This window comes from Pieris napi, chromosome 6, assembly GCF_905475465.1.
Source record: "Pieris napi chromosome 6, ilPieNapi1.2, whole genome shotgun sequence".
Taxonomy (NCBI): Eukaryota; Metazoa; Arthropoda; class Insecta; order Lepidoptera; family Pieridae; genus Pieris; species Pieris napi.
Genome location: NC_062239.1, coordinates 10949768 through 10977020, shown reverse-complemented (window position 1 = coordinate 10977020; position 27253 = coordinate 10949768). Strand labels below are relative to the sequence as shown.

General features: G+C 35.0%; 2 protein-coding genes across 4 annotated transcripts in view; one reads left to right on the top strand and one right to left on the bottom strand.

The window, feature by feature from the left end:
- The window catches only part of LOC125050094, a 127694-nt gene extending 123082 nt beyond the window's left edge, over positions 1 to 4612 (top strand). For all 3 annotated transcript variants that reach the window (XM_047649692.1, XM_047649690.1, XM_047649691.1), the window contains one exon: positions 229 to 4612. In XM_047649692.1, coding sequence (XP_047505648.1) covers positions 229 to 303 — 75 coding nt within the window. In that variant the 3' untranslated portion in view covers positions 304 to 4612. The remainder of the gene's footprint in view (positions 1 to 228) is intronic.
- A 1711-nt stretch (positions 4613 to 6323) lies between these two features.
- On the bottom strand, positions 6324 to 25520 carry LOC125050465. The gene is made up of 6 exons (XM_047650349.1): positions 25337 to 25520; positions 18039 to 19052; positions 17341 to 17547; positions 16682 to 16844; positions 8494 to 8646; positions 6324 to 7315 (listed from the first exon to the last, which is right to left on the bottom strand). The coding sequence occupies exons 2-6, from the start codon at positions 19039 to 19041 to the stop codon at positions 7231 to 7233; spliced, it is 1611 nt and encodes a 536-aa protein (XP_047506305.1). The 5' UTR covers positions 19042 to 19052; positions 25337 to 25520; the 3' UTR covers positions 6324 to 7230.
- Between the last annotated feature and the right edge of the window lie 1733 nt (positions 25521 to 27253).

Below are 27253 nucleotides of genomic sequence, written 5' to 3'. Positions count from 1 at the left end.
GGCTAGGCAAGTAATGAAACGTCATTGATCCAAGTAATTTGCGTAGCTGTTTAATCAACTGGCTGAACATCTTTCAGGCCGCTAGTTAAACGTCTGGGCTGGTTATTGAACGGCTAATTAAGCTAGTTGGCTCCGACACCCTCATCGCAATAATAAAGGCTCTGTATTTATATTATATTTATTATTATTTTATTATACCCACAGATATTAATATTATATTTATTTCAGGTCCGTGGTCTCCTTGGTCGTGTATGGGCGCGCGACTCAAAATCAAAATCATGCGAGAATCTCCACGTACTCTAGCATTCGGTTGCCGAGCCCGTCGCCTGTTTCCCCTTCTTTGACTGCGCTGTCACTTATTCTTAGGGAAATAGCCCCCTAGCGTGACCTCTGTTTGACCCCTATCAAACCGTAGCGACCTCTTACGAAAAAAGATCATTAAAAACATATGTATTTTATGCAATATTGATATCTAAAATTGAGTATATACGATATATTCAATTTTATACACAAGTAGTTTTTGTAAACATAATACATTTCGTATTAAAATGGACAGCTTTTAGTAAGTTTTTCCATTTTGGTACTAATGTATGATTCCAATTATCGCCCCTATTTTAAGTCCCATTGAGGTCCATCAAATTAGTGATTTAATTTAAAAATATTAATTAACGTCCAAAATTACTTAAGCGTCCATATTGTATTTTCTTTACAAATGCAATAATTTTTATTTAGAGTAGATTTTTTAATTTTTTAATTTAATTTCTTTAATATAGTTCTTTAATATAGTCAGGAGGAGGCGTCACGCTGTATTCTTGGGGGAAGACGGGCCGGTGAGAGATGAATTTTAAATTTTGTATCGTTAGTGAACGAAAATATGGTTACAACGCCATCTAGTTACGAATTTTGGTACTATGAGAGTGTCGGCGCACTTTGGCACACATTGGCCGTACACACAAATATGATTTGGCATATATTTATATGTTACATGAACGTTTAAGCTGTCGACGCAACAGCTCAAAACAACTTGCAACGGATATCTTATTGTAAATCAGTTTAAGCTTCAAATAAGAGTGAAATAATAAATTTGCATGCTAATTGCTAACATTTGTAGCGCAATGTTGACATAAGACATAAATATGCATTCAAAATGGCGGCTGGCATCTTATCTATGGTGATACTGTTCTTTTTATAAAAATCTAATTCACAATTCCCATTTTGAAAATTCAAGAATTGTTCGTTTTGGTTATATCATTTGTCACCATAGATAACAAATTTATACCACAGGTTATACAATGATGAATAGGCTTGGTAGAGGAATTTGAAAGTATTAGTAGGAGTAGTGGATGCGTTACTAATCATTGCAGTGTGAAAATAATTGCGTATTTTATACAACTGAATTTTTGTATTTTTCCCTTTTTTGTCGTGAATCAATTATTTTTACACTGTATAGTATAAAAATACTATTTTATAAAATGTATTATTATGGAAATTATATGTGATCCCCGTGTCTCCTAAATGTAATGTTCATTCACACCAATTAGTATTAATAGGACCTATTTAATATAATATACAATTAATGTATGGAATTTTACGAGTCGTTATAATCTCTTTTTGTTAATACAAATTTTATCAAGTTTATTAACCTTTCGAAAATAGTGCTGCAATTATTCAAACGGAATAGCGATATTGACAACTAACTGTCAAATTTATGGCCAGAGTTAAGGCAGATTAAATGTGGTTGTGGCACTATATACTGTTTGACAAATATAAAATAGTGATTGCTTGATCTTAGCCAAAACCTTCAGCTTCATTCTTGGTAAACCAGTTTTGGGTCCACGAAAACAATTAAACGAATTAGTTATAGGCGTTATAAGCCTTTGTGAAGGGTATAAATGTTTTGAATACCTATACACATTATATAGCAAAACCTCTTTAAATTTTTAAAATTGGAATAAAATTCTGGCCCTTTCTCTGTCAAGTTGACAAGTTTTATTTTTTATTTCAACCTTTTTTAAATTTGGAAGCAGATTCCCATGTATGGTTTTGTATATTCTATTTAATTAGGTTTTGCTATATTCTGTACCATACCAGTAATAAAATACACCATTAACATCTGGATAGATGTACTCGTAATAGACATTTTTGAGTGCCTCAATTAGTGAATTTGTTAATCCCTCCGAAATACCTGTTTGCCTTATTTTAATAGAATTCCTTTATGCGTGTGTAATAGAAGCTAGATTGAATAATACCAAAAATATTAAAATATACTTGAGGTATATTTTAATGGCTTTGATTGATGTGTGTAGATATAAGTAATTTGTGTCAATGTATTTTAATATTTTTCTAAGCAGCTCTAATGATCTACTATTTATGCGAGTATCGAACTGTAAAATAATTTTTAAAACGCCTGATTATTACAATTATTTACCGACGTTTTGAGTACACAAGCACATTTGCTTTTACATTCAAAATAATACTTATGACAATTAGCAGTTTATTCCGATTATGTATTTGTTTAATTTGATTATCATTTTAATACTGGCTTATATTGTTCCCAAAATTCTTCTATTATGAGATTTTAACCAGTGTTTTCCCACCGTTGACACTTTTTTTAATACATTAAAATAGCTATGAGCTGCTTGAAAATTGAAATGTATCTAAATGTCTATTGAAGAACAATTTAATATTAAGTCACGTAGGATAAATATACTTTGATATTTCATAGCACTTCATATGGCGTATAAAGAAGTATCAATAAAGTTTTAGTTCCTACAGTAATTCTTTAAGATTTCAATGTCACGAAATTGTTCAAAAAATGTGTAAAAAGGCACACTTTTTTTGAACAATTTCAACAAAACAAAACAAAGAACAAGGTCCTTTAGTGTAGACCTTAATTCAATTCGATCAGGAATTATCAAAGAATATTTATCCTTAATCATATAAAAGCTTAAACCCAGGGTCCAAACTAAACACCAATTCCACTTTCACCCTTGGACTTTCCTGGCTCATCTATCATCAGCAGTAGTATACCAAGAATACCCGTATTCCAAAACCCTATAATCTAGTTTCAAGCATTCCATAACCAAATTTGGCAGATGGAACTATAACTTTATTCACGTTTTAGAATTCGGGTTCTATCGATAGCAAAGGTTAGAGATTCAGGGATGAGACAATAATGTTCAAGAATTAGAAATCGAACAACGTTTAAAAATGTAAAAACGGTTTTCAGAAGAACTCAAATTGTTTAAAAGATTTTCGTACTTTTATCCGATTCACTAACATTGGAATGTAAACATTAATCGACATAATGATTGTATGATGTGACAGAGGTATATCAAGAACTTTATAATTTGTGAATCCGTGTGTGGAATTTCGATCAAACGTTACGAACATTAAAATAGCCAATGCTAAAATGCTTGGTTACATAAATTTCTAAGATACTACATATCATTAGAAGAAACTATGACAGCGTCGGTATTCTGTAACTCCCACTAACGATCCTTATAGCGTACCTTTCACCGAAGGTATCGGATATTCAGAGAACTATCCATCAAAATCGAAAATTAGTAATCGAAATTGCTTATAAACATGTCGAAATGGCTTTTGCAGTCACTGTAGGAACACAGAACCGGAGCTATTTCGGTTTGATAATCTTAAACTATACTTTAATCTGTAGACCAGTGTTTCCCAACGTTGGGCCCACGCCCCAATGGCAATTTGATTGTTGGCTTTTCGAAACTTCAAGTAATTTTAATAAGGTTTTCATTATGTTTTGAAAATTTACTTACTGTGATTCGTTAACAATTTCCTAGTCATTTTTCTCATACCTATAATTTAAGTAACTTAAGTAAACAATCCAATTCTGTAATATTAAAAGTACTTATAAGAATTTTAGAAAGGGACAAAAATGTTGGGAAACACTGCTCTAGACAATTTCACAGTATTAGGACATCTTAGAGGTGACAATCCTGTCACAGCCGACTATAAAAGAATGCATTGCAGGTACTTCCCAATACCTCAGTCACATCATCGTAAGTTATGGTAAATAGAGCAGTGATGCGCAAAGGCAAGACCAAAGCTTATGTTGTTCTTAAGAATTATGATAAAAAATCTCTTCGTCGACAAATTTGAATTCACCATAGTTTTTTAGCATCTTTTCCAACTACTGCTGCTTTTCTAAGCTTCAAACGAGGTCCCCAAGTCTGAACCTAACGTAAGTTCAAGCCTAAAGTAATCCCATTGGACCATGTAAAGCAATACCTGTAAGTGTAGGGCATAGATTGTCTTAAACGTAGGCGTAGCTTACCTTAGACTTTTGTATCCGGGCTGAGTACAAATTTATATTTTCAAAAGTACCTGAGGTCCTCAGAATACCTTATGGAACGAGTTGCCATCTTGTAGAACATAAATGAAATCATCTAGTTTCAAGAGCTGTCAAAATATATCAGTTTAAAGACTAATTTTGAGTTTGGAAAAATCTAGTTCTAATTACCAATTGTAGATGGCGCTTTGATCAATTTGGTAAAATAAACAATAAAATATAAATTTGAACTAAGTCATAATTATATGTAATGTCCTAATTATATGTAATGTCCTAAAACATTTTCAATTAATCATCTAATAATAAATTTTATTACATTGTACATTTTACATTATAAATTAAGTGCGCAGTTGTAAAACAACAATTTAAATATCGATAATGACAGAATCATTTACAAAAAATTGACATAATACATTTATTTCTGTGAAAAAAATTACGATCGTCTAACTATTTTATTTATAAGACCTAAATTTCGTAATTCAACCTCTGCCTGTCATTATCGGTATGCTAAATATTGGTTACCACTATGCCAAGAATTATAAATCCAATTTGCTTGACTCACTAACCGTGCGGCAGTTCATTCATTGACTATACCAGTTAATTTTATCATTATATGAAGCTCACCAAAGACAAGAGAGTTTTTTGACATGAAAAATCAGCTCGGAGATATGATTGGAAATAACATTAAAATTAGTTATCACAAATATCTAAAGTTATATACAGTCAATACATGAACTGTCTAGTTTTGTACTCATTCCATAATAGTTATATTAATATTATACATCCATCATAACTGATACAACATATCTTATACAAATTCTGATAAATTTATAGTTGCACAATTTCTGTAGAACAGTCGCTCTGTTTTTGAGCAGTTTCGTTTTAGAATTTCCTTTTTATAGTGTATCGCTGTAATTTTAATGTGACATTTCGAAATATATTCTGATGTTTTCATATAAAACGGAAATGTTGTTTCATTTTGACCACAAATAGAGCACGAAGTTGAATTCAACGCCATCCATTCGACAAGGTGAAACTATTAATAGCAGTGTTGGCCTAGTGGTTTCAACGTGTGATCTTTGTGACTGTGTGAATTTCTACGTGCGGACTTGCTTGTACGGTGAAGGAAAATATCGTGAGGAAACCGGCATGCCTTAGACCCAAAAAGTCGACGGTGCGTGTCAGGCACAGAAGGTTGATCACCTACTCGCCTATTAGAAATGATCACGGAACAGATACAGAAATCTGAGGCCCAGACCTAAAGCCATTGGTATATATTTAACTATTAATTAGTACCTAATCTTGCTATCCTTACTGGCTTTAACAGCACTTTATTAGTAGTTATGGTTCAAATTAAGTTATCTTCGACAGTCATTTCGTTTCACCATCATTTCATATTCTTTATTTTGCATTTCGCTATATTGTCAGGTCAGATTCAGATATTGTTCCAAATCAAATTATAGCAAACTAAAAACTCTATACTATACTCTCAGCAATACTAAATTAGTTCGTAACGACTAAAGGTCGATTCACACATATCAGTGAGCCCACAGTTCCGGCACAGTACCGCATCAGTGATAATTATTCTTTCAAACATTCTCTATGGATGTATTCACACTTGTCAGTGTCAGTGTCGTCTCAGTACCGTCAGTGTCAGTGCCGGCACCAGCCATCACGGACGTGATCGGCGACGACGATATTTTATCACGGATCACTGACGCCGCTGCATCGAAATAAAAAATGTTATGCATTTTAAAATATTCAAAATACTTTCTTTCGTCTTTAATTAATTATTTGTATAATGTCACGAATTCTCCTTCTGTTTCTCTTAACTTCCATGCTTCATGTACCCATTTTCTTTTTTTTCCTCGATTCTCTTCTTCTTCTTCGTCTAAAGCAATGGCTATCATAGCTAATTCTGTGTTATTGTGTTATTGATATTATTATACTTTACATAAAGGTAGTTTGAAATGAAACTATTTGTAAGAGTTAAATTCTTATTTATTAATTACAGTTTGTACACGAATCAGTATTAAAAAAAGACTAAATTTAATACACACTAATTAATATTGTTAAAGTAAATTCATATGGGTCCGCCTTATTGACCCATTATTCAATACATGTACTTTTCCATTTTTAATTCATTAGAGGTTACGTGAAAACCATATACAACGTAAAAATGTGATCAAAGTTCTAATATAGCAAGACTTCTGTTTTGATATCTTGATCTAATTGTTTTGGAGTTACTTTGATCTTATTTGCGCGCTTAAATAGGCGGGGCATATAGCAAGATACACAGATAAAAGGTGAACTTTAAAGACAACTGTATGGAAAAGGAGAAGAAGGTGCCTAAAAAAAGGTGGATAGAAGCGATAGCAGGAAGCGAATGGAGAAAGACTGCCATGGACAGCGTCAGTTGGAGTTCAATTGGAAATTAAACGGACTTTATTATTATTATTATATTAGTAATGTCTCTGAAATTTGATACCAGATTAGTTATTCACAGTTTTAAGGAAGCATATGGCAAATGACATTTCTTTCATTCTGCGTGCGACTCTCATCCCTGAGGTTGTAGGTCCGATGCCCGGCTGTGCACTAATCGACTTTAATATTCAATCGAATTCTTCCCACGGAAATGAAAATGTATGAAAATCATCGTCACGAGTATAGCGGAGTCCGTAATGGGTCCGTTCCGCTCACAGTGGAAGGTTGGCATAAAGGTGGTGCAATATCTATCACTGGTCACTGAATCCAATGCAACATAGATATTACTGCTTGCACACCAAGCAACTGCTGTGCTGATATTTAAATTTAGTTCCTTGGAATCTACAACGTTTGTGTTTTACCTTATATCCATCTCGATTATTATATATTTATCTTGATTTTTCATGCACAAAAAATTGTATCTTTTAATAGCTCTCGTTGTCAAACCACTGCCACATTTTGGGTTTGGTGAAGTCCAACTCATATTCTTCACACTTTTGACCGGTCAATCTATAATCAAAGACAGTATTAGAGAGACGAAAGATGGACACAGAACACACAGAAGAAAGCCTGATTGTAAATTTTCCTCTGCAATTTTGCTTGTAATGTTAACATCGTGAGCATAGCAGTCCAACGATAGGTTCGGCATAGAAGGCTGATCACCTACTCGTCCACAAATTGACACATGCAATCTGGACCCCATTAGGTTAGTGTCGATAAAGCCTGTTTTTGAAGTTATACTTCTTTAGGCGCATTAAGAAAAATATATGAGAGTGAAATTTTACGATGTGCGCGCGCATGACACAAAATTAACAGAATGAAGTTGCCCACGGAAGATGCTACGGCATTGGACATAATTTAAAAACAACATTCGAATAATAATAGAATTTATGTTACACTTAATGTAAGAGAATAATAATAAATATTCGTTTATTTAATTTTTCAAATGTAAACTGCACTTTATTGACTATAATGACTCCTTTTCCGGTCTTTGATTATTTATTGTAATTAATTATTTGCATGCAATCAAAAACTATTTTTAATAATGCCAAAGAAGTATAACTTCTTACGCGCGTACATAAGTACACGCACCCTTTTTTTCATATTAGGCCGTGTCCACGACTCCGATTTCGTAGACAGTACCGTTCCGAAAACGCCTGTAATGTCTTTTGGTAAATGGGCTTTGATAAAGTGTAGCGTACATAATATATTTTTACTTTTATCTGATGTAAGTGAAATGAAACTTTTTCTTAAACCTATAAAGAATATGTACTCTTTATAACGAATTTCAAGGGACCGAGAATTTTTTATCGTTATAGAGAGTTCTCGTTATACGGAGCGCAGACAAAACTTAACCAAATTTAATCAATTACAATAATTTCTAATTCTATTACTAGTCGATAGGTGACAATGGTGCGTTTTGTAACTGAGACCAAAAAAGGTTAGTTTTGTAAGCTGATTATAAAAACAATTACACTTAAGTATGTTTTTGATGTGTAAATGTGAAAATATTTCTTCGTAATAGAGTATAGCTGTTGCGTTATAAAGAATGAATTAATGTATGAGTTTGTGTTAAACCAAACAAATTTAACTCATAACGAATGGCGTTATAAAGAGATTACACTGTATATTATTGTGTTATAGGCTTGGAACAGAACACAGTACTAATTGTATGATAGAGTTCCTACCTGGTCCTTCTCACACATTTGACGATGGGATGAGCTCGTCTGAAGCATTGTGGGCCAAGCACATTGAAATATGTAAGTCCAATCTGGGAAGAAACCAGCGAGTTGGTCTTTTTTAGGCATTCCCGGAATTTGGCGTCGCAGCTACAGTGCGATCTGGAACATAATTTATAGAATAGAACAGCGACAAAATGTAGTCCAAAAACCTATTTATCTCTCTCACATTGTGTACAGACAAAGTTCCACGTTCCCCGTTCCTAGAATAACAGTATCAATATAGACTAATATTGTTCATTACTCTGAAATAGTCTGCGTTGACTTGCATATTATATTACAATAACAGTTATTTTAGATATAAATAAATAAATATAGATAAATATTAAATTTTGTCGAATAGATAGGACAACTAACTATGGTTAAAAGACAAAGATGTTCTCGTGTTCTCGAATTAGATACGGAAGAGCAGGAAGTACCCGGAGATTAGGGGGCGTCCATAAATTACGTGAGGTGTTTAAGGGGGGGAGGGGGTCAAGCCAAATCTCATTTAATCTTACGTTGGAGAGAGGGGGGGTCTCGGCAAAAATCACGCAATTTTTTTTCTGATTGAAAAAAAATTAGGAAAACGGTTGACCCTAAAGGCCATCTCTACAACTTCCCGCTAACTCCATACCTAAACGCTCAACATTTCACTTATATTGTTTTTGAGCTCTTCAAGCTCAAAAGTACGATTTCTGTGTTATTTTGAGTTCTCCGAGCTCAAAGAGATATTTCTCTTTATGCACTATTTTGTGAATTTTCAAACCACAATAACTTTTGAATGAAATGACCGTTTCTTTTTGTCAGAAAATTGAAAAAAACACCTCACGTAATTTATGGACGCCCCCTTACTATGATAAAGAAGATATTGTGCCAACTCCAACCCCGAAGACTGACATTTTCTGTTATTATTGGCTTTGCTGGTAGCGTTGTCGAAGAAGTTTGACTAACTTACAATGAAGCACTGTTTTATAATAGCTAATATTCTAGCCTTTACCCAGAAGAGGCTTATATGAGTTCCTCTTTTGCGGCACTCTTCCAGGCTCCGGCGGATCTCGGCTACCTGGGGATCGAGAGATCGTCCACTCACAATAGCATCTAATGCTGACCTAGAATCACTGTATATTTTAGCGTCACGCTTATTTTTATTTATGTGGCTAGTCGCGTTTCGTAGTGCCGTCAATTCAGCTTGAAAAACTGTGCAGTGGGGCGCCATCTTAATCATCTTGCTATTTATTTCCATTCCATCTTTCCATTCCGTCCAAGCGGCACCCACTCCTATACTTGTTTTGCTGCCGTCCGTATAGATTTGTGTGCCGCCGTGTCCTTCGATTTCTTCCGGATTGGTGAGCATCTTGTAGTCCAGTTTTGTTTGTTTCGCCGGGTGTGGGAGATCTACGTATTTCACTCTCCTCTCTAATTCTTCGCCCTCCAGTATTTCCGTGCTGACCCCCCTTCTTATCTCGTATAAGGCAGCGGCTTCTTGAATACGGAGGTCTAGTGGAAGTATCCCGGCCAGTAGGGTTGCTGCGTGTAATGATGTCGTCCTATAAGTTTTTGCTACTTTTTGGGCAAAGCCCCTTTGAAGATGATTTAGTTTTCTGCGTACACAGATTTTATTTGTCGCGGGAGCCCACACCGCGGCCGCATACATTACGATTGGTTCAATAACGGCAGTGTACGCGGTCGCGATAACTTGCTGGTTTAGTCCCCATTCGATCTTCGCGGCTTTGGCCAGCTGCTTATATATCTGGATGGCCTTCCGGCATACCCTCTCCACATGTCTGTTAAACGTGAGTCTAGCATCCACATCAACTCCAAGAATTCGAATGTGGTTATCCATCTGTATCGGTACATTATTCATATTTAGCCGTGGGGTATCATACTTCAGTTTGCGCGTCACCACCATGGCTTTGGTCTTGTGTGGCGCAAACTTCAGTTTGTTTAGGATACCCCATCTATGTATCCGGTTCAATGTTAGGTTGAGGTTCTGCTGGATCTCACTACCGGTCTCTCCTTCCGCTATCAAAACGACGTCATCCGCAAAAGCCTGGACGTACTCACCACCATTTCGCAAGTCCTGTAGGAGCGGGTCCAATATTAGATTCCACATTGTTGGTCCCCCTATTGAACCCTGAACGCAGCCTTTGTTAGTTACTTTTTCAACCGTTTGTCCAGCGTAGGTTAATTTTATTTGTCTTTCGTGTAAGTAACTATCCATTACTTTCCTTAGTTTTAATGGGCATTGTTCTTCTGCCAGTCGGACTCTAATTTGCGGCCACCAAGCGCTGTCAAATGCGCCCTCTATATCGAGTGATACGATTGTTAGTATCTTCTTTTGTTTCAGCTTTGCGCGTATATGTGTGACTGCGTCATATAGGGCGTCTTCAGTGCTCCGCTGGGGCATGAATCCGTATTGGATTTTCGAGGTTTTCGGGACTAGATGCCACTTTAGCCGAGCGATTATCATTTTTTCGTATACTTTGCCTAGAAGAGGTAGTAAGCCTATGGGTCTGTAAGACTTCGGGTTTGTATAATCTGTCTTACCAGGTTTGCGCAATACAATTATTGTAGCCTTTTTCCACAATTTGGGGAAGTACCCTAGCTCCAGGCATTTATTTAGGACGGTGAGGAATAAGTTAGGCGCCGCGTTTATCGCGTGCCAACTTATGTCCGCCGTTATGCCATCTTCTCCGGGGGCCTTCCTCGGGTTGAAACTGAGAGCGGCGGTTTCGAGTTCAGTCATTGTAAAAGGGGGATCATAGACTAAGTTATGTCCCTCTTTATTTACTGTGTTTGCTCTTCTTCTTATCAATTTGTGGTCTTCAGTTTCATCCTCACTAGTGTCTTCCGGGAAGAAGGTTCTTGCCAAGGTCTCCGCTGACTCCCTTTCGCTAATGTATCTACCGTCCCTGCGAAGTGGTAAATCCTGGACTCTGGTCTCTGTCCCTCTTATCACTCTATATATACCTTCCCACATTGTCTCTCTTTCCTGTTTCTCGCAGAACTTTTTCCAGCTCTCAGTTTGGGCTTGTTTGATCCGGTTTTCATACTCTTGTTTTAATGCAAGGTATTCACCTACAACCTCTTGCCTTCTGCGTGCTGCGGCACATCTTATCCTTCTCTTTCTAGTCTCAACCTGTTTCTTGAGCACCTGTAGTTCTTCGGTCCACCAAACCATTTTTGTTTTCTTCCCGGTTTTAATTTTTGGAATTGCTATTTCACTTGATTTAATTACTACATCTGTGAATTTTTCTACAATTTGTTCCAAGTCTTCAATTTTATCTGTCTTTGTTACGACGTCCTCTGTTAACTGAGAATTTTCTATATTTCCTAACATTTCTTCCTTGAATTTTACCCAATCAGCTTTTTTACTGTTGTAAATTTTTGTTTTACTCTTTCTCTGGATTCCTTGATGCATTTTTGCATTAATTTTGAATAATATGGCATTGTGATCCGATGAAACCATTCCTATGTCTACTCTCCAATCTTCAATCTTTCCCAGTAGGTCACTCGTGCACACTGTTACGTCTAAGTGGCTGACTATTCTGGTTCCTCTCCTTATAACCTCAAATGTTGGTTGCTTCCCATCATTCAGTATGTGCAGGCCAAGCTCTGTTACCAGACTTCCGAAGGCTTGTCCTCTATTGTCTATTTTTGGGCTTCCCCACCACGGACTTTTGGCGTTTGCATCACCCCCTAGCACTATTCTACTATTGAGCTCATTCACCGTCGTTTCCAGGTGCTTTAGATAGGGTTCTATACAGGCTGGGTCTGGTTCCATGTAGAATGAGATTAGTGCAATGCCAGTTTGTGCCGTGGTCTTCAGTTTGATAGGCACTACATTAGTTGTTGTTAGTGCGGGGTATTGGGTAATACCAATATCCTCGTCAAAAATTAACACTGCTGCCTTTATTACTTTACCCGCCGGAGGATTCTGGCACTGCACCACTCTCACTCCCCTATAGTCTTTCACCCTACCCAGGGCTCCAATGTATGGCTCCTGTACTAGAGCGACTGTTATTTTCCTCGATTGTGCTTCACAAATAAGTTCACTCATTGCGAGTCTTTTCCTTTGCAGGTTAATCTGCACTATTTTTATCGATTTTACCGTTGGCTGGCCCTTAGCAATAAGCTACTCTGCTTCTGGCCAGGCTATCCCACCTCTTCCTTACTGGACAATGAACGTCAAAGGCTCCGTGGTCTTGTCTCTCGAAACCCATCCTTTTGCAGTTTATACAGGTGGGTTTTTCAGCTGCTTTATATTTGAGGCACTTCTCCCGCATGTGGGTTCCTCCACAGTGGGCACAGGAACAGACCAGATCGTCCTCTTCTTTGCAGTGCTTTCGCCCATGGCCATAGCCCAGACATTTCATACACTGCACCAGAGGGGACTGATCTCCAACCCACACCCTTTGAAGGTCCACATGCACTTTTCCTGCGCTAGTCAACGCTTGCCATAATTTTGGTGAGACCTGAAGAATGACGTGACCCTCATATGGGTTCCTCGCTCTGCGACGGTATTTTTCTGTTATCCTCCAGTCTTCTTCTCTTATGTGTTCTACTATTTTCCTGTTTTGTGTTCGTATTGCCTGCTTTATATCCTCTTCTGTATTGTAATTCAGCAAATTCTTTAGGATGATTAGTGGGTCTTTGTTTTCGACTTCTTTTACTTCCAGGTGCTCATTTACACTCACTAAGTTTTGCTTGAGTCTCTCCTTTTCTTCTAGATCTCTACATCCAATTATTACTTTTCCGTTTTTGATCTTTCTAATCCTATCCACTCTAATGCCTCCCTCTTTAACATTTGCGGCTTCCCTAATTCTATTTATTACTTGGTCTCCCGTTTCCTTTTCATTTCGTGGTGCTATTATCATGGAGTGCAGCTCTACACGTCTGTTTTCCATGATAACACCGTGTTTTGGGTTGGGTGGCCTATCTCTTCTTTGGCCGCTCGTTACCTTGGCATAGGTGCGTCTCCCCTCCAACACTTGTCTCATCATTGTTGTCTGTTCTTCTATTTTTTCTTCTAGTCTCTTTTCCTTTCCATTTTGCTCACTAATATTTTCTTGGAGTAGCTTGGTAATTTCTTCTAACTTTTTAGTCTCCTTCCCTAGTCTTATCAGCTGCTCCTCCATCCCGTTTGATTTAACCTGTCGTGTGTTATCTATTTTATCATTGTCTTTTCCTGTTTCTTCCTCGTTTCCTTTGTCATTCTTTTTCTCGTTTCCCTCCCTTGTCTGGGCCTCTGCTTCTTTAACTAGCTCACAGAGTCGCTTGATAGCAGTGGTCACAGCTATTTTAATTTCACCCTTTAAAGTACGGGCAGCGTCTAGTTGAAGGAGGGCACTTTGTTGAACGGCTGTTGCCTCAGCAGCTTTGCTTCTATATGTTTTTGCGTTTGAGTAGGTTCTGACCTTCTTTTCCTCATTTGTTACCCCCTCCCACTGGTCAATGCTCTTCCTGACACCGGCGGCCACTACGGATGTCTGCACACTAAGCTTATCTTGTTTATTAGTCTCCACAATGGTCGCGGAGTGTGGTTTTGTCGGTGTGCGCAACCCAAACATTTTTCAATATTACTACAGTTTCTCTGGTCCGACACGCAGTGTACTGTAAAATCTGGCGAGCAATGTACGCCAAAGCGTCAGTATGTCATTGTTGGTACCCTTGGGCCTTGAGTAGTCTATTCTCAGAGCGCGCAATGTACCGCGAATATCTAACGAGCAATGTATGTTAACGTAATATGTCACTGTTGGTGCACTTGATTTCTGTTGTCTTTGAAATGACTTTGTATAACCTCAGGATTAGTTTCGTTTATTTACATTTAGTACTATCTAATTTCACTTTATTTTCCACTTTTCGCGTAGATTTTTTTTTTTTTTTTTTTTTTTATAAAAATCCAGGAGTGATTGACAGCACGTCTTCACGAGTACTCGCTCCGCTCTTGACTATATATTGAGAATATATGGTTGGCCTATAGGCGCGAGCTCATGCGGACAAGGCTACCCTGTTACCGTGTCCTGCCCCGGGAGATTGCTGGTGGCGCCGTGGGGTTTTAGTGGGTATGCACAACAGCGAGTCCCACATAACCCTTCCCCACCAGGTCAACCATGCCGCGGGAGGGTATGCGTAACGCATTTCCCCACGAAAAAAAAAATAGGAGCGAGCTCGCGGTATAACATAACTACTTTTTAAATTTTAATGTAATCTCATACAAGAGTGTATTGGAATCTTTTTTGAGACTAAATATCTATAAACCTATTTCTGTAAATGTAATGTTATTTATAACAATTATGCAAATCATTTTAGCACAATTATGCGTAGGTACTTCGATATTGCTTGACACCGCAACATTTTCAAAGATTAAACATATTTAAATAACAGTAGAAACCGACGATAAACAAAGATCTGCCGGCATTTCTCGTTGACAATGTTATTCGGAAGTGCAACGCTTGTAACTTATATAACAACTTATGTAACGTCAGTGAAAGTATGCCAAACTGATCTTATTTAATTCATTTACTTGTTTTTGGCAACTGTTGCAAATAACAAGGTGTTGCTTAATTATATAACAAATTAATTAAACATATTTTATATATCCTTGACATAGGTCGGAAAACTTGCGTTAGAATATTGTGCCATAAATAATTATTTCGAATCCTTTTAGATCTTTATGGAGGTAGTTTTTAATAAAATAATAAAAGATACAAAGGTTAATTGATTCACGACGTGAACATAGTGTTGTGTTGTCATTGTTACATTACACTATGATAATCTTCTTGGATTAAAACTTGTTGATAAATATCAATTATTGTGTATAATGAATATTACAATAGTATAGGTGTTATATAGTCCTGAGTTAAAAAATGATTTCTTAGCTATTGAGTGAGACAAAAGCGAATCTAGTGTTGCGTCAGTAAGTAGAACTTAATAAATGTTTGTCATAGAACGTTTGTCACACAGCTACTGAGTGAGACAAAAGCGAATCTAGTGTTCGCGTCAGTAAGTAGAACTTAATAAATGTTTGTCATCGAACGTTTGTCACACAGCTACTGAGTGAGACAAAAGCGAATCTAGTGTTCGCGTCAGTAAGTAGAACTTAATAAATGTTTGTCATCGAACGTTTGTCACACAGCTACTGAGTGAGACAAAAGCGAATCTAGGGTTCGCGTCAGTAAGTAGAACTTAATAAATGTTTGTCATCGAACGTTTGTCACACAGCCCTGTAAATTGTATTTAGCAGTTCCCTGAGGGTCCAACTCAGTTACAAAATGTCTATTGTATCAGGAAATACCAAATAGTGGAAGAATTTTGAACTTGAATGAAACTTAAATAAGTGGGTCAATGTTATATCATGTCAGTTTAGCAAACATATGTAAATTACACTAGATTAAAAAGCGAGATTTGGGCATTGTTAAATGACCTTTATGCAAGAAGTGATGTAAAATATTAACAAATTTAAATGTAGTTTTATGCTCAATAAAATGTATGGTTTAAAAGTTGCAATCTTTTACTAGGAAGCGGTCATTAACCTTGTTAGTAAATGTTAGGCGATTTTATTCGAAAGTCTGCTTTTTTTAATCAACTTTGTTCTAAATATATTGTTATCTATAATTAATTAAATATATTTTTTTCTTAAAAACGTAGATGCAATTACGTTAAGATTTAGAATTACTTATTGCTTTTAATTGCAATACCCGTTTTATTCATTGTTTTACTATATTTTTTCTGATTATTCAATTACTCATCACTAATAGACGAAATTTGTGGAGAAGTTGGTAACAAGTTGTTTACAGTGCGCATAACCTGGTCATACGATCTAGTTCCCAATGCGTTGGGAATATTCTTCTATTGTATTCTTCGGAATAGGGTTGGACCCATTGATGAATATTTAAATATCTTTTAAAAACTTCTGAAATTTTTATTAATTCATTTGGTTACATATTATTTAAACCAATGATATCATCAATGAACAAAAATTTCGAATTAAGTAAGTTTGACTTTAATAATTATTTCATACAACAACCACGCATACAATATTATAGAGAATCATTGAAATGGTAAAAAACAGTGCCTACCCTATTAGGAAGTTATGGAACTTCCCTCTTACGAACATGACTTAGCATAGATATGAAAAAAATCTTCCACTGACCTCGTAAATAGACCAGTATTAGTCAATCCAAATTTGGTCTCTCCACTAGGAATGTATAGCTTACAGGAATCATGCTGTCTACAGCAGGTATCCGTAAAGAAGAACAGCCCCAGATCACTGGACCTAGCTTGGGCTGAGTGGCCGTCTCCGCACCAAAGAGTCCCTGAAAAGGGACAAAAGTTGGTTAGGACTGGATGAAACGTCACGTTTAGGTATATTTTGTAATTTATAATAAGTCAGCGTCATGTATCCCCTAGAAGTTAAACGAAAGAGGTTTGATATAAATATCTTTCATTTATTGGAACGAAGTTCCTTATCGCGCGTTGTGAAAGGGGGCTAGACGGAAAAAATTCTTACGAAAAGTTGTCACGACACTTTTTTTCTATTTGCTATTGTAATACACCGGTTCTCGTCCGATCACCGAAGTTAAGCAACGTCGGGCGAGGTCAGTACTTGGATGGGTGACCGCCTGGGAACACCTCGTGATGTTGGCTTTTTTTTTCGTCGTAAGATTGGTGTCGAGAAAATCTATCATACTGTTATGATACCAATTAACATATAAATTAATCGAAAGGAATTTCGTTCCATCCGGGTGTCACTTGACACCTCTAAAGTTTTTATAGTCTGTGCAAGTTTTGAAAGACTTAAATAATGTTTACCTGGATAAATAGCTTGTACTCGATCCTTGAACGTATCAAGCATAGAATTAGCAGCATCTGCCACGCTGGTTACACCAGATGCAAGACTACTGACGAAGCCACGGTCACTATCCAAAGACCCTATGTCTCTGGCACCTGCCATCAGCTGACTCAACGGCCTAGTGAGACCATTGGATATGGATTTAATGACGCCCCGTGTAAATTGACCTGAAATCGATCATGAGCGCATTCAAAGAGTGAATTATTATTAAAGCATGCAAATACAGGGGTCTAAGCTCTGAATATGATTTTGTCCCATTCGGTGTCTAGACCCTTGGTCCGTGGGGTCCTAGCACTATTAGGCTTTTTAAGGAAATATCAAAAAGGTTAGTCAACATCACAGAAGACCGAAGAGCTGGCAGCTAACTCGGATAAAGATTTAGTCTAGCTATTGAAAGGGGGAACGCTGCCAGGTTCTTCGGTACCTTATCTAAAGGGACTCCTTTTCATAATATATTTTAATTATTATATCTTAAGGTTAGTTATTATTTAATTTTGTTATTAATTTTTTGAATTAATGTTTGATGTGTGAAATTATCTTTTATAAAGGGAAATATCGTGAGGTTGTACTTATGTAAGTCCCAAAACTAAAAACATCAGACATCTTAGAAAACAAGCAATCAAAAATCTAATATTACAACAAATATACGTAGACTTACCAATTCCACCATTCTCCTCTCTACTTCTTAATCTTTCTGCTTCTAGCGCTTCATTCTGTTTCTGCATTCGCTTTAACAGATCATATAAAGTCTTGGGGAAAATTCTTTCCGCCACACTATCTACAACTCCTTCTACAACGCTACCAGCAAATCCAAAGAGTACTGAAAGAGCGTCAGTCTTCGGTGTTGGAGTTGGCACAATATCTTTATTGTCATAGTAATCTTCTGGTACTTCCTGTTCTTCGGTATCTAATTCTGTGAACAGGGGAACATCCGGTATTTCTGCACTTTCTATATCTCTGTCAGTGATTGTTGCATTACTTGTTTCAGTTAAATTTGTTTGTCTTGTTATGGAATCTTCTGCATTTGTAGCTGTTGTATTTGTCGTCATTGTTATTGATTCTTTTATAAATTCTGTACTATTGGTCGATGTAAATTCGGTGGTTATTTCTACAGGATTATTATTTAAACTTAAACTATCATTTATAACTGGCCTATCACTTGTAGTCAATTCATAAAAGTCTGTTGTGGAATTGAAATCTTCGGACTTTTCAGTTGATACAACTATGATTTCAGTTTCATTAAAGAAAACACTACTTTTTTCAGTAGATGATAGAGGTATTACGGTCAAGTCTTCCGTTGTTGTCTCGTCTCGTGAACTTTCAGTAGTACTAATTAGTTCTATTGGTATAACATTTAATTCATCCTTTCCTGTTGTTGTAATCAGTTCTGTTTTATTTATTTCGTCTTCATCTTTCGTCACATTGTCTATGTCATATCTATTCGACTCCTTATTAAACTCAGCAGAATTCCATGGCAAAATACCATATTGTTTATTATATTTCATTGAATATTCTTCATCGAAATCAATGATATCATTATCAATATCATTTTTCGAAGACTCAGGTATGTCTAAAGCTATCGGCAGAGCGAATGACAGACCAATTAAAAATAAAATGGCTCCCAAAATGTAGTACATTTTTCGCCTCACCTTGTGGTACATCTCGATTCCATCTGAAAATATTTTCGTCATTGAACTACAAAGCTATTGGACTGAATGATTACTTAATGTTGCTTAAATGCATTTTTAGTGTTAATCTGTGCTATAATTCTGGTTAATGTTTCTGACCTTCACGTATACAAATTAAATATAATGCTTATACATATATGAATAAGCATTATATTTTGCTTTGTAAAATATTTTGCGCCAGTTGATCAAACGGGTTAATCTTTTTTTATTTCTGCCAAATAATGACTCTATTGTACGAATGGCATTAGCCAGCCAGTTTATTAAATGTTGTAACAAACGCTACGGCAAGTTAAATGGCGCCGTTAAGTTAAAAGGCTAGGCTGTTAATTGAACGGCTAATTAAGCTAGTTGGCTGCGACATATACACACATTTTTTTTAAATAAAAATAAAAAACTAAGTACTACTACTGAACTGAGACTACAGGTTAGGACGTCAAACATATTTTGTTAAATTAAAATCACTGACTCTGTTTAATTTATAGCAATTGCAACAAAGATGCAAGGAACGAAGAAAGCATCAAATAGCTACTTCTTCCTTGCGTCTTTATCCTTCTGTGTAATATTATTGTTTAGCTGATAAGCTCATCCAAAGCACAAACGCCACTTTGAATCAAAGAAAAAAAAAACACTATACTAAGAGAGTCCAATGACCGAGCATAAGCATTTATTTTGCATTGTAATTTAGTGAATATAATTAGCCCTCCGTGTTTACATGCAATTAAAAGAATAACTATTAGCATAATCATTATAAATATTAAATGACGTAAAATCAAAAATACAATTGACAAAACCGGTTTGGTTCATGTAGCAAGATTATTTCATTGAATTCTCGTGAATAGTGTCCTTATTACTATTTAATAATGTAAATTTTACAATACAACGTTGCCTTGATACACTTATGTTTGCCGTTAATAACAATCTAAACCAGTGTTTCCCAACCTATTTTGTGCCTGGAAGCATGGCACCTTAGCCTTCCTAATTTTTTTACAAATGGAACATACAATAATGTATTATAATAAAATTGAGTTGCTAAGAAATTAAGTTTCGATATTAGTTTAAGAAACTTAAATTATAGGTTTAGGAAGAAATTACTTGTAAACTGTTAACGAAACGTAGAGAAAAAAGTAGATTTAAAAAAATATAATGAAAAACTGAAATAACATAAAATGAAAAACTGAAATAACAATGCTGTAGAATGATAACCTCGTATGTCCAGAGAACCAAACATTACAGGAAACGAAACAAATGTTTCATTTCGTCAATGTTCGTTAAAATATTATTATGTACTTTTGTCCATAGTTTAAATGGTAAAAAAGACTTGTTTATTAATAATATAAATATGTCTTTACTTCATGATTGAACAGGGATTTTAATGGATCTTAGTGTCCAAGCGTATCATTTAAATAGGTTATGTATCCAGTTTCCAAATTAGACCGGTTTACATTATAGTTGTCTCATTTACAGAGGCCCTTATAGAGGCCAAAATATACCGAATTCCACAATTATAACCTGATTGAGCTTCAATCTTTAGATACTGATAATATTTGGTTTGGACATTTTATACACTTTTATTACCACTGAGAGAGAACTCACAAACAAAGAAGGCGCGAAAGAAATTAAAATGTTTGTAAAAAAAACGTGTCGAAACCTATCCCAACCTGATAAATTTGCTGTCTTATACAGAGAATTGAGCTAGTAAGTCCCAATTATAGAGGTAAACATCGAAATTCCTGGAATCGAACCTTATTTAAAGGTTTTACCAGGTTTAACCAGGTTCGAAAAGTCAACAGAGGTGTGTTAAAAAAGGGCCGGGAATTGCTATTATTGAGAATTGTCTCATTGCAATCACAATAATAGAGATTTCTCACATCTTTATATATATAATTCTTCTGTGAATGTGTATGTCACTGAACTTCTCTCAAACGACTGGACCGATTTTGATGAAATTTTTTGTGTGTGTTCAAGGGGATCTGGGAATGGTTTAGATTCACAAATCAGCCCGCCAGATGGCGCTGCAGTCGGTACTTTCATACTTTGATTTACTAATTGCTTGAAATTTCATGCAGGACAACGTCTGTCGGGTCCACTAGTATGCCTGTAATTACTAACGCTTTTTAAATACTGATGCCATTAATAAAATGAACCAGGCAGTGTGTTTTATTATCATTCCGTTATAAAGGGCTGTATTTCATAACTAAGTTTTATGTAAGGGTATGTGTAGATAACTTACGTAAATAACCTGTTTTAAGTTACAAACTTGATACTTACTTAATCCGAGTAATGTCGGAATAACAAGAAAGCTATACATGTGGGAGTATGACGAAAATATATCCGAGATTACAGCCTAAAGGTTTTTTGTATTTCCCATAACCCTCCTATGGGATAACACAGACATTTCTATGTCTGTTTCATTGATACATTTATGTATAGACAAGGAGGGGAATAGCCTCTGTAGTTTGGGACATCGGGAATTTGCATAATCGGAGAAGCTGTTGCTTGTGTTATTGGAAGATATAAGATTCATCTACTAACTCAAAAAAAAAACCAGGAAATCTAGTTTTTGATCCGCCCAAAAAAAAATTATCTACTTCTCAACAATTATTCTTATTAAAAAACTTATAATTTTATTTTATTTACATTTTTATTAATTTTACTATACACCTTTACACAAGACTTCATTACGTAAACTGGTAACTTTTTTTTTTCTACTATGTATTTATTACATTCCTTTTCTTTCTTTTTTGTGACTGTGGCGCAAAAAAGCTGCTGTGTTCTCAGGCAGAATTACCAGCGCTGTGGAACAGTACGCTCATCAGCAAAATGCTGAGCCAGAGCCAATTACATCCACATCACACACGCATTACACGCTTGAAACGAACCGAATGGGATAAGGCATTGTTCTTTATTGTTTTTGATATCTCTCATTTTATTTTTTCTTTGATTATTGTTATTTTGTGTATGTTTTTGTTTGTAATAAATTTTATTTCTATGTGTATGTCTCAGATACAGAGTACCATTAGACCTGACAGGAGTCCGTAAAGAGGTCGGCTGGTGCCGTACTCTCCTAACAAAAACACAATCTCTTTAACCAAAGGGCTTAACCCAGCTTTGAGTTGTCACCAGCAACTAAATATACAGCGATTTTCAATTAAACATTCTTTAGATTAGAGCTATTTCTCTTGCATTATAGCTTTTATAGAGTACAACATTACCTATTCATCGTTAAAATACATTCAAATAGGCATAACATCTTATTCTAGTCGTAACTCGTAGTCAAATTGACTAGATCCTTAGTTAATCAGTAGATAGTATCGCTAGTTTAGGAACAAAAAAAAATTATCTCTCTCCTCTATTGACTATTCTCATAGTAAAGTAACACGCTTAATGTTTGAAACGCTTCGATTGAACGAATGTAAGCTTTTGTATGGGAAAAGAAAAAACTATTTTAACTCTTGCATGTGACAGGAGAATTTAAAAAAAACCCTATTCAATGCAGATTGCTAATTTAAAAATTTCACTTTAAAAAAGACTTAATAAGGGAACTATTACAGTAAAGACGTATATCTATGGTTTAATGGGCCAAGGATTGGATTTAGAAATTATAAACTTTTCTGAGATAATCCTCTATCTAAACTACAAAAATAGATGTCAAATTAATAAAGTCGGTGAAAAACAAACCAGATTCTGATATTGACCTTTAGAAGATGACCAAACAAAGCAGTTAATATATTTCAACATAACTCTATGTTTTTGTTAAATTATCGCAGGTGATTGACAAATCAAAACTAACCGACCTTTGCAAAGTGTGGTAATATATTTGTTTTATATTGTTTGTTTAGTTACAAAATCGTTGGTTGCTACTTGTAAAATCAAAATCCGTTTTGCGTCGGAATTATTCTCACTTTTTTACATTCTATCTGAGCGATTACTTCTTCCATTTTTTATATTCTATATGTCAATTGTTAATATAGGCGATGTTAATACTTTATATAAAATAATATATTTATTAGTCTGTAGAATAATTTTGTTTTTTTATACAGAACTGGTCAGACGATTGGCCACAATCCCTGATGTTAAGTGAGATGCGGCCTATTGGAGGCCTGTCCAGGAAGATGTCTATTCAACGTTTTGAATGAACCCATATTAAACTCTCTACGGAAGATGTAAGGGGGAAAGGAGTTTCTCTCCTCTGCTGTCTTTACAAGAAACGACGATTCAAATCGAGTACGGCCACGGATGTCAACAACGAAGGGGTGAAACTCCATCGTGCTTCTCTTCTTTTTTGTGGTTCTTTGTTTCCTCGTTACTTTTACTTTATTTGTTTCTTTTAATTAACTAACTAACCTAACCTTATACTGCGTTTTAGATCCTTAACTGAGGAAACAATAACCTTATCTCAAGAAATCTAAATCGCTATGGACTCCTAAACTACTTAACCGATTTAAATCGAATTTGCACACCGTGTGCAGTTTGATCTAACTTAAAAGATAGCTTACATATATATATATATATAATTCTACTGTACATGTGTAATGTGTATGTCACTGAACTCCTCTTTAACGGAACTTAAAATATGAATGACTTTTTGTGCGTTTGGGTGGATCCCTGGATGGTTTAGATTCATAAATTAGCCCGGCAGATGGCGCTGCAGTTGGTACTTTCATACTTTGTTTAATATCCTAATCGATTGAAATATCATGCAGGACAACGTCTGTCGGGTCCGCTAGTAGATGATAAAAAAGAAGCGCCTTATACGAGGTCAAATTACCATAAAGTTCGTGCAGAGCCATTGAACTTTACTATATTTTTTCAATCGAAGTTAGGAGAATCACTCAATAATGGTCAAGATTGCCTTGACATTTAACTGACGGGGACAATTATTGACATTGGGGCCATGGTGGTTAAGATTGATTACAAATTCATAATTTTATTATAGAAGAATTATTCATGAATCAAACCATAAATTGCCTATATGGAATCAAATTGATAGGCTACTTTTAATCCTGTTTTTATATTTTCGACATACACTCCGTATTTTCTGATTATCCATTATTTCGCTATATTATTTATTAAATTATCAATTTCTATATCAGTTAAAAATAGACTATGTATATAGATGCGAAATTAATTTAAACCAATTCTTTTAAATAGAGCTTTGGTACCAATACCTGCGTCCGCTCCTTTTTATTTTTTTTAGCTTAGACTGGCATTATTATAAAAATTATTTTAAAAAAATTCTCATGATAAGATTTTTTGTTGTATGAAACACGTAACCCGCCGTTGTTGTAATATGGTAGTGTTTATCAGATATCTTTGTCCTACGAACCTGAAGCAATTTATATTCCATCGTGAATCGAACCTAGGACTCTTAGCTGTTAGGTTAATAATGTATTCGACGTACTGATTCTACATTTCTACCATATAGTGATAATTTTCTTTAAAGGCATTTCCTAGCTCCGCATTAAACTAAAACGAGATGATTGTTTTACGGGAAAACGAACCCAGGGAAGCATAAATAGAACAAATCGTTAAAACTGTTTTATTCTTTTTTTACTATAGAATAATTATATTTATCGATAAAAATCTAAAATTCTTGACCTCCAGACAACTTTTACGTGTTGTAATTCTCGGAACAATGGACTCTAAAATATCTTGCAGCGATGAAGTTGGGCAATTTCATTATTAACACTTGCAGGTTTAAGAAATCGCAATAAATTAGTACATATTTTTATAAGTAGTACTCGGAATAGGCCTAATAGTTCCTATATTAAGAGTACAATGTTAATGTACACAAGACGACGACATTCATATTGGTTTAAGTTAAATTTTCTTTTTTAATTATGAAATACCAGCAACAAAATATTACATAGATAATAAACCGAAATATAGACAAACAATGATAGATAATAATTTATTTTAACGTAAGAATAATATGGTATTGCGTCTCTAGATGTAATTTTTTGCCACATTTTCCGTTTCCGCATTAGAAATGACACCGGAATTATTACTTTTCATAGCATTAGACATTATATAAATATAATATTATAGCAGAATTCGCTATGATCCTTGACGTTGGGTTTATTTTTATTTACCCATTTTTCCCAAAATATCGTTCGGAAACGTTGATCAACGATTTCAAATTAGTACTGATAAAACGATAAGATTGTTTAAATGCTTATTTAGCCTTAATGCTTAATTCCTAAAAATATACGTTATATACCATGGTACACTCGACAATAATAACCATAATTATCAAATTTAATAATACCTGTAATAATTGTATTAAAATTAGATTGTCACGCCGCAACACTAAAATAAACCGATTTAACACAGGTCACAAAGTCACGAAACTTTCCCCTTTTCACTAAAATATTATAATAGAAAATTAACTGTCGCGTAACTTTTTTGTATAAATTATCTGTGGCAGCGAGCGGTGTTTGCGCCAAAACCCGGTGAAATGTCAAAACACGAGATTGCAGGTGAGACTGAACTTTGGCGGGGAGCAGGGTTGCCAAAACTGACAATCACGTTTTTAATTTCGTTTATAACTTTGTCTTAACATTTTGTTAAGTTATGTAATAAGTATGTAATATTAATTATATTTAAATTTTTTACTAAGCTACCAAGATTTATAAAGGAGATAGAAAAATTCGATTTAAAAAATTAATTTTATTTGGCTGTAACTACGATTACCTTATATTTGTTATTTTTATGACTTTTAACTTTAACTCATTTCATTTTAGACCTTTAAGGAAATACATATTTTCAATTTGTACTACAAATATGCCACTTCCTATAAACAAAAATATTGACAAAAAACAGATATCTGACAGCCCTTGAATAGTTAATTTTAATCGGGTATTGTACATTACTTACAAGGACACATAACTGGAGCGAATACCGAATATTGGATAAAAATCACCGCAAGCGTTTGTCTAGTTTTCGATGTACGAAATTAATAACCAAATAAAAATTGTTTTAGGTTATCTGAGCCTTTTAATTGAATCTGTCAGAGATAAACTTCATAACATTTTCCATGATTATAAAATCATATAAATTTTTTCCATGAATATAAAGTTATAGTACGTATTGAAATTCTAATACACTTAAATTACCACAGACCTTTGCTAATACTAACGTTTTACGTTAAGTCAGCTATCAGGATATTCTTTTCTCCTATCCATAAATCATTTTGCGAAAACTTCAACGGCACCAATCGCTTCATAATAGTTGGTATATTGATAGAAAACATGAAAACAACTATTTAAATAATAATAAAGTATTACGGTTCTTGCGTCGTTTGGTGTAATTATAAGCGGAAACATAGGCGGCAGCGGCAGCGGGGCGGAACGACGCCGGCAGCTATTTACCACAGATTCCATTTTATGAGTTGAAGCGGGAAAATTTTTTTGTCTATCAAATGAATTGAGTATGAAGATTTCGTTACCAGGCCATAAAATTATAAAAAAAAAAAAAGTATGAAGATTTAACCATTTTAAATAGTTAACTAAACAATATTGAAACTGATGTTATAGTGAAGCCATTAAATATTTGGTTTATACTTTATAACTATTTGTTATATTGTCTAAAATAACTAAATAATTTTAAAAGTCTTCTTATTTTATTGTTTCATGAGGAATATGCTTCCATATTTAATATGTAAAATGTAAAAAAAGGGCGTGCGACAAAGTACACATTTCAGTGAAACTTCTTTGGCAAACTAATTTTTAAGTCTTATTCATATTTATCCAAAACTTTAGATTTCCGAGGCTTAGAGGTAGGGAAAAAGGAGGATATGTTAGGAATTTAACTGTCATTAAAGTGTCGAAAATTAATACAAATTACATTATATGTATATTATATTAATATTTTTTTTTAATATTAATAATTTAAAATGAATATCGCTGGGTTTTTTAACAAGGGCCAAGCGAATGTTGCGTTGTTTGATTTTGTTAACAGTGATTCGACATCGAAGGCCTTACGATCTAGAAACTGCGATCGTTCAATACAGAATCGACTCTATTGGGGTTAAATTACGTTAACAACATTCTTTAGAGAACATGGTATGATTGGTTCAGCGGTTAGATTACGGCTACCACAGCCGTTTCTGTGAAGTCGTGTATTGGGCTTAGGTCGTACATTTCTGCACCTGTTCAACTGAAAAAAGGACAGATGCAGACTTTAA

Coding starts and splice junctions, on each gene's coding strand:
- LOC125050465 (XM_047650349.1), bottom strand. CDS start 19,041: ATGTACCACAAGGTGAGGCGAAAAATGTACTACATTTTGGGAGCCATT. Junction 17,548..18,038: donor AGAGGAGAATGGTGGAATTG/GTAAGTCTACGT, acceptor GATCGATTTCAG/GTCAATTTACACGGGGCGTC. Junction 7,316..8,493: donor AAATGTGTGAGAAGGACCAG/GTAGGAACTCTA, acceptor CTTTGATTATAG/ATTGACCGGTCAAAAGTGTG.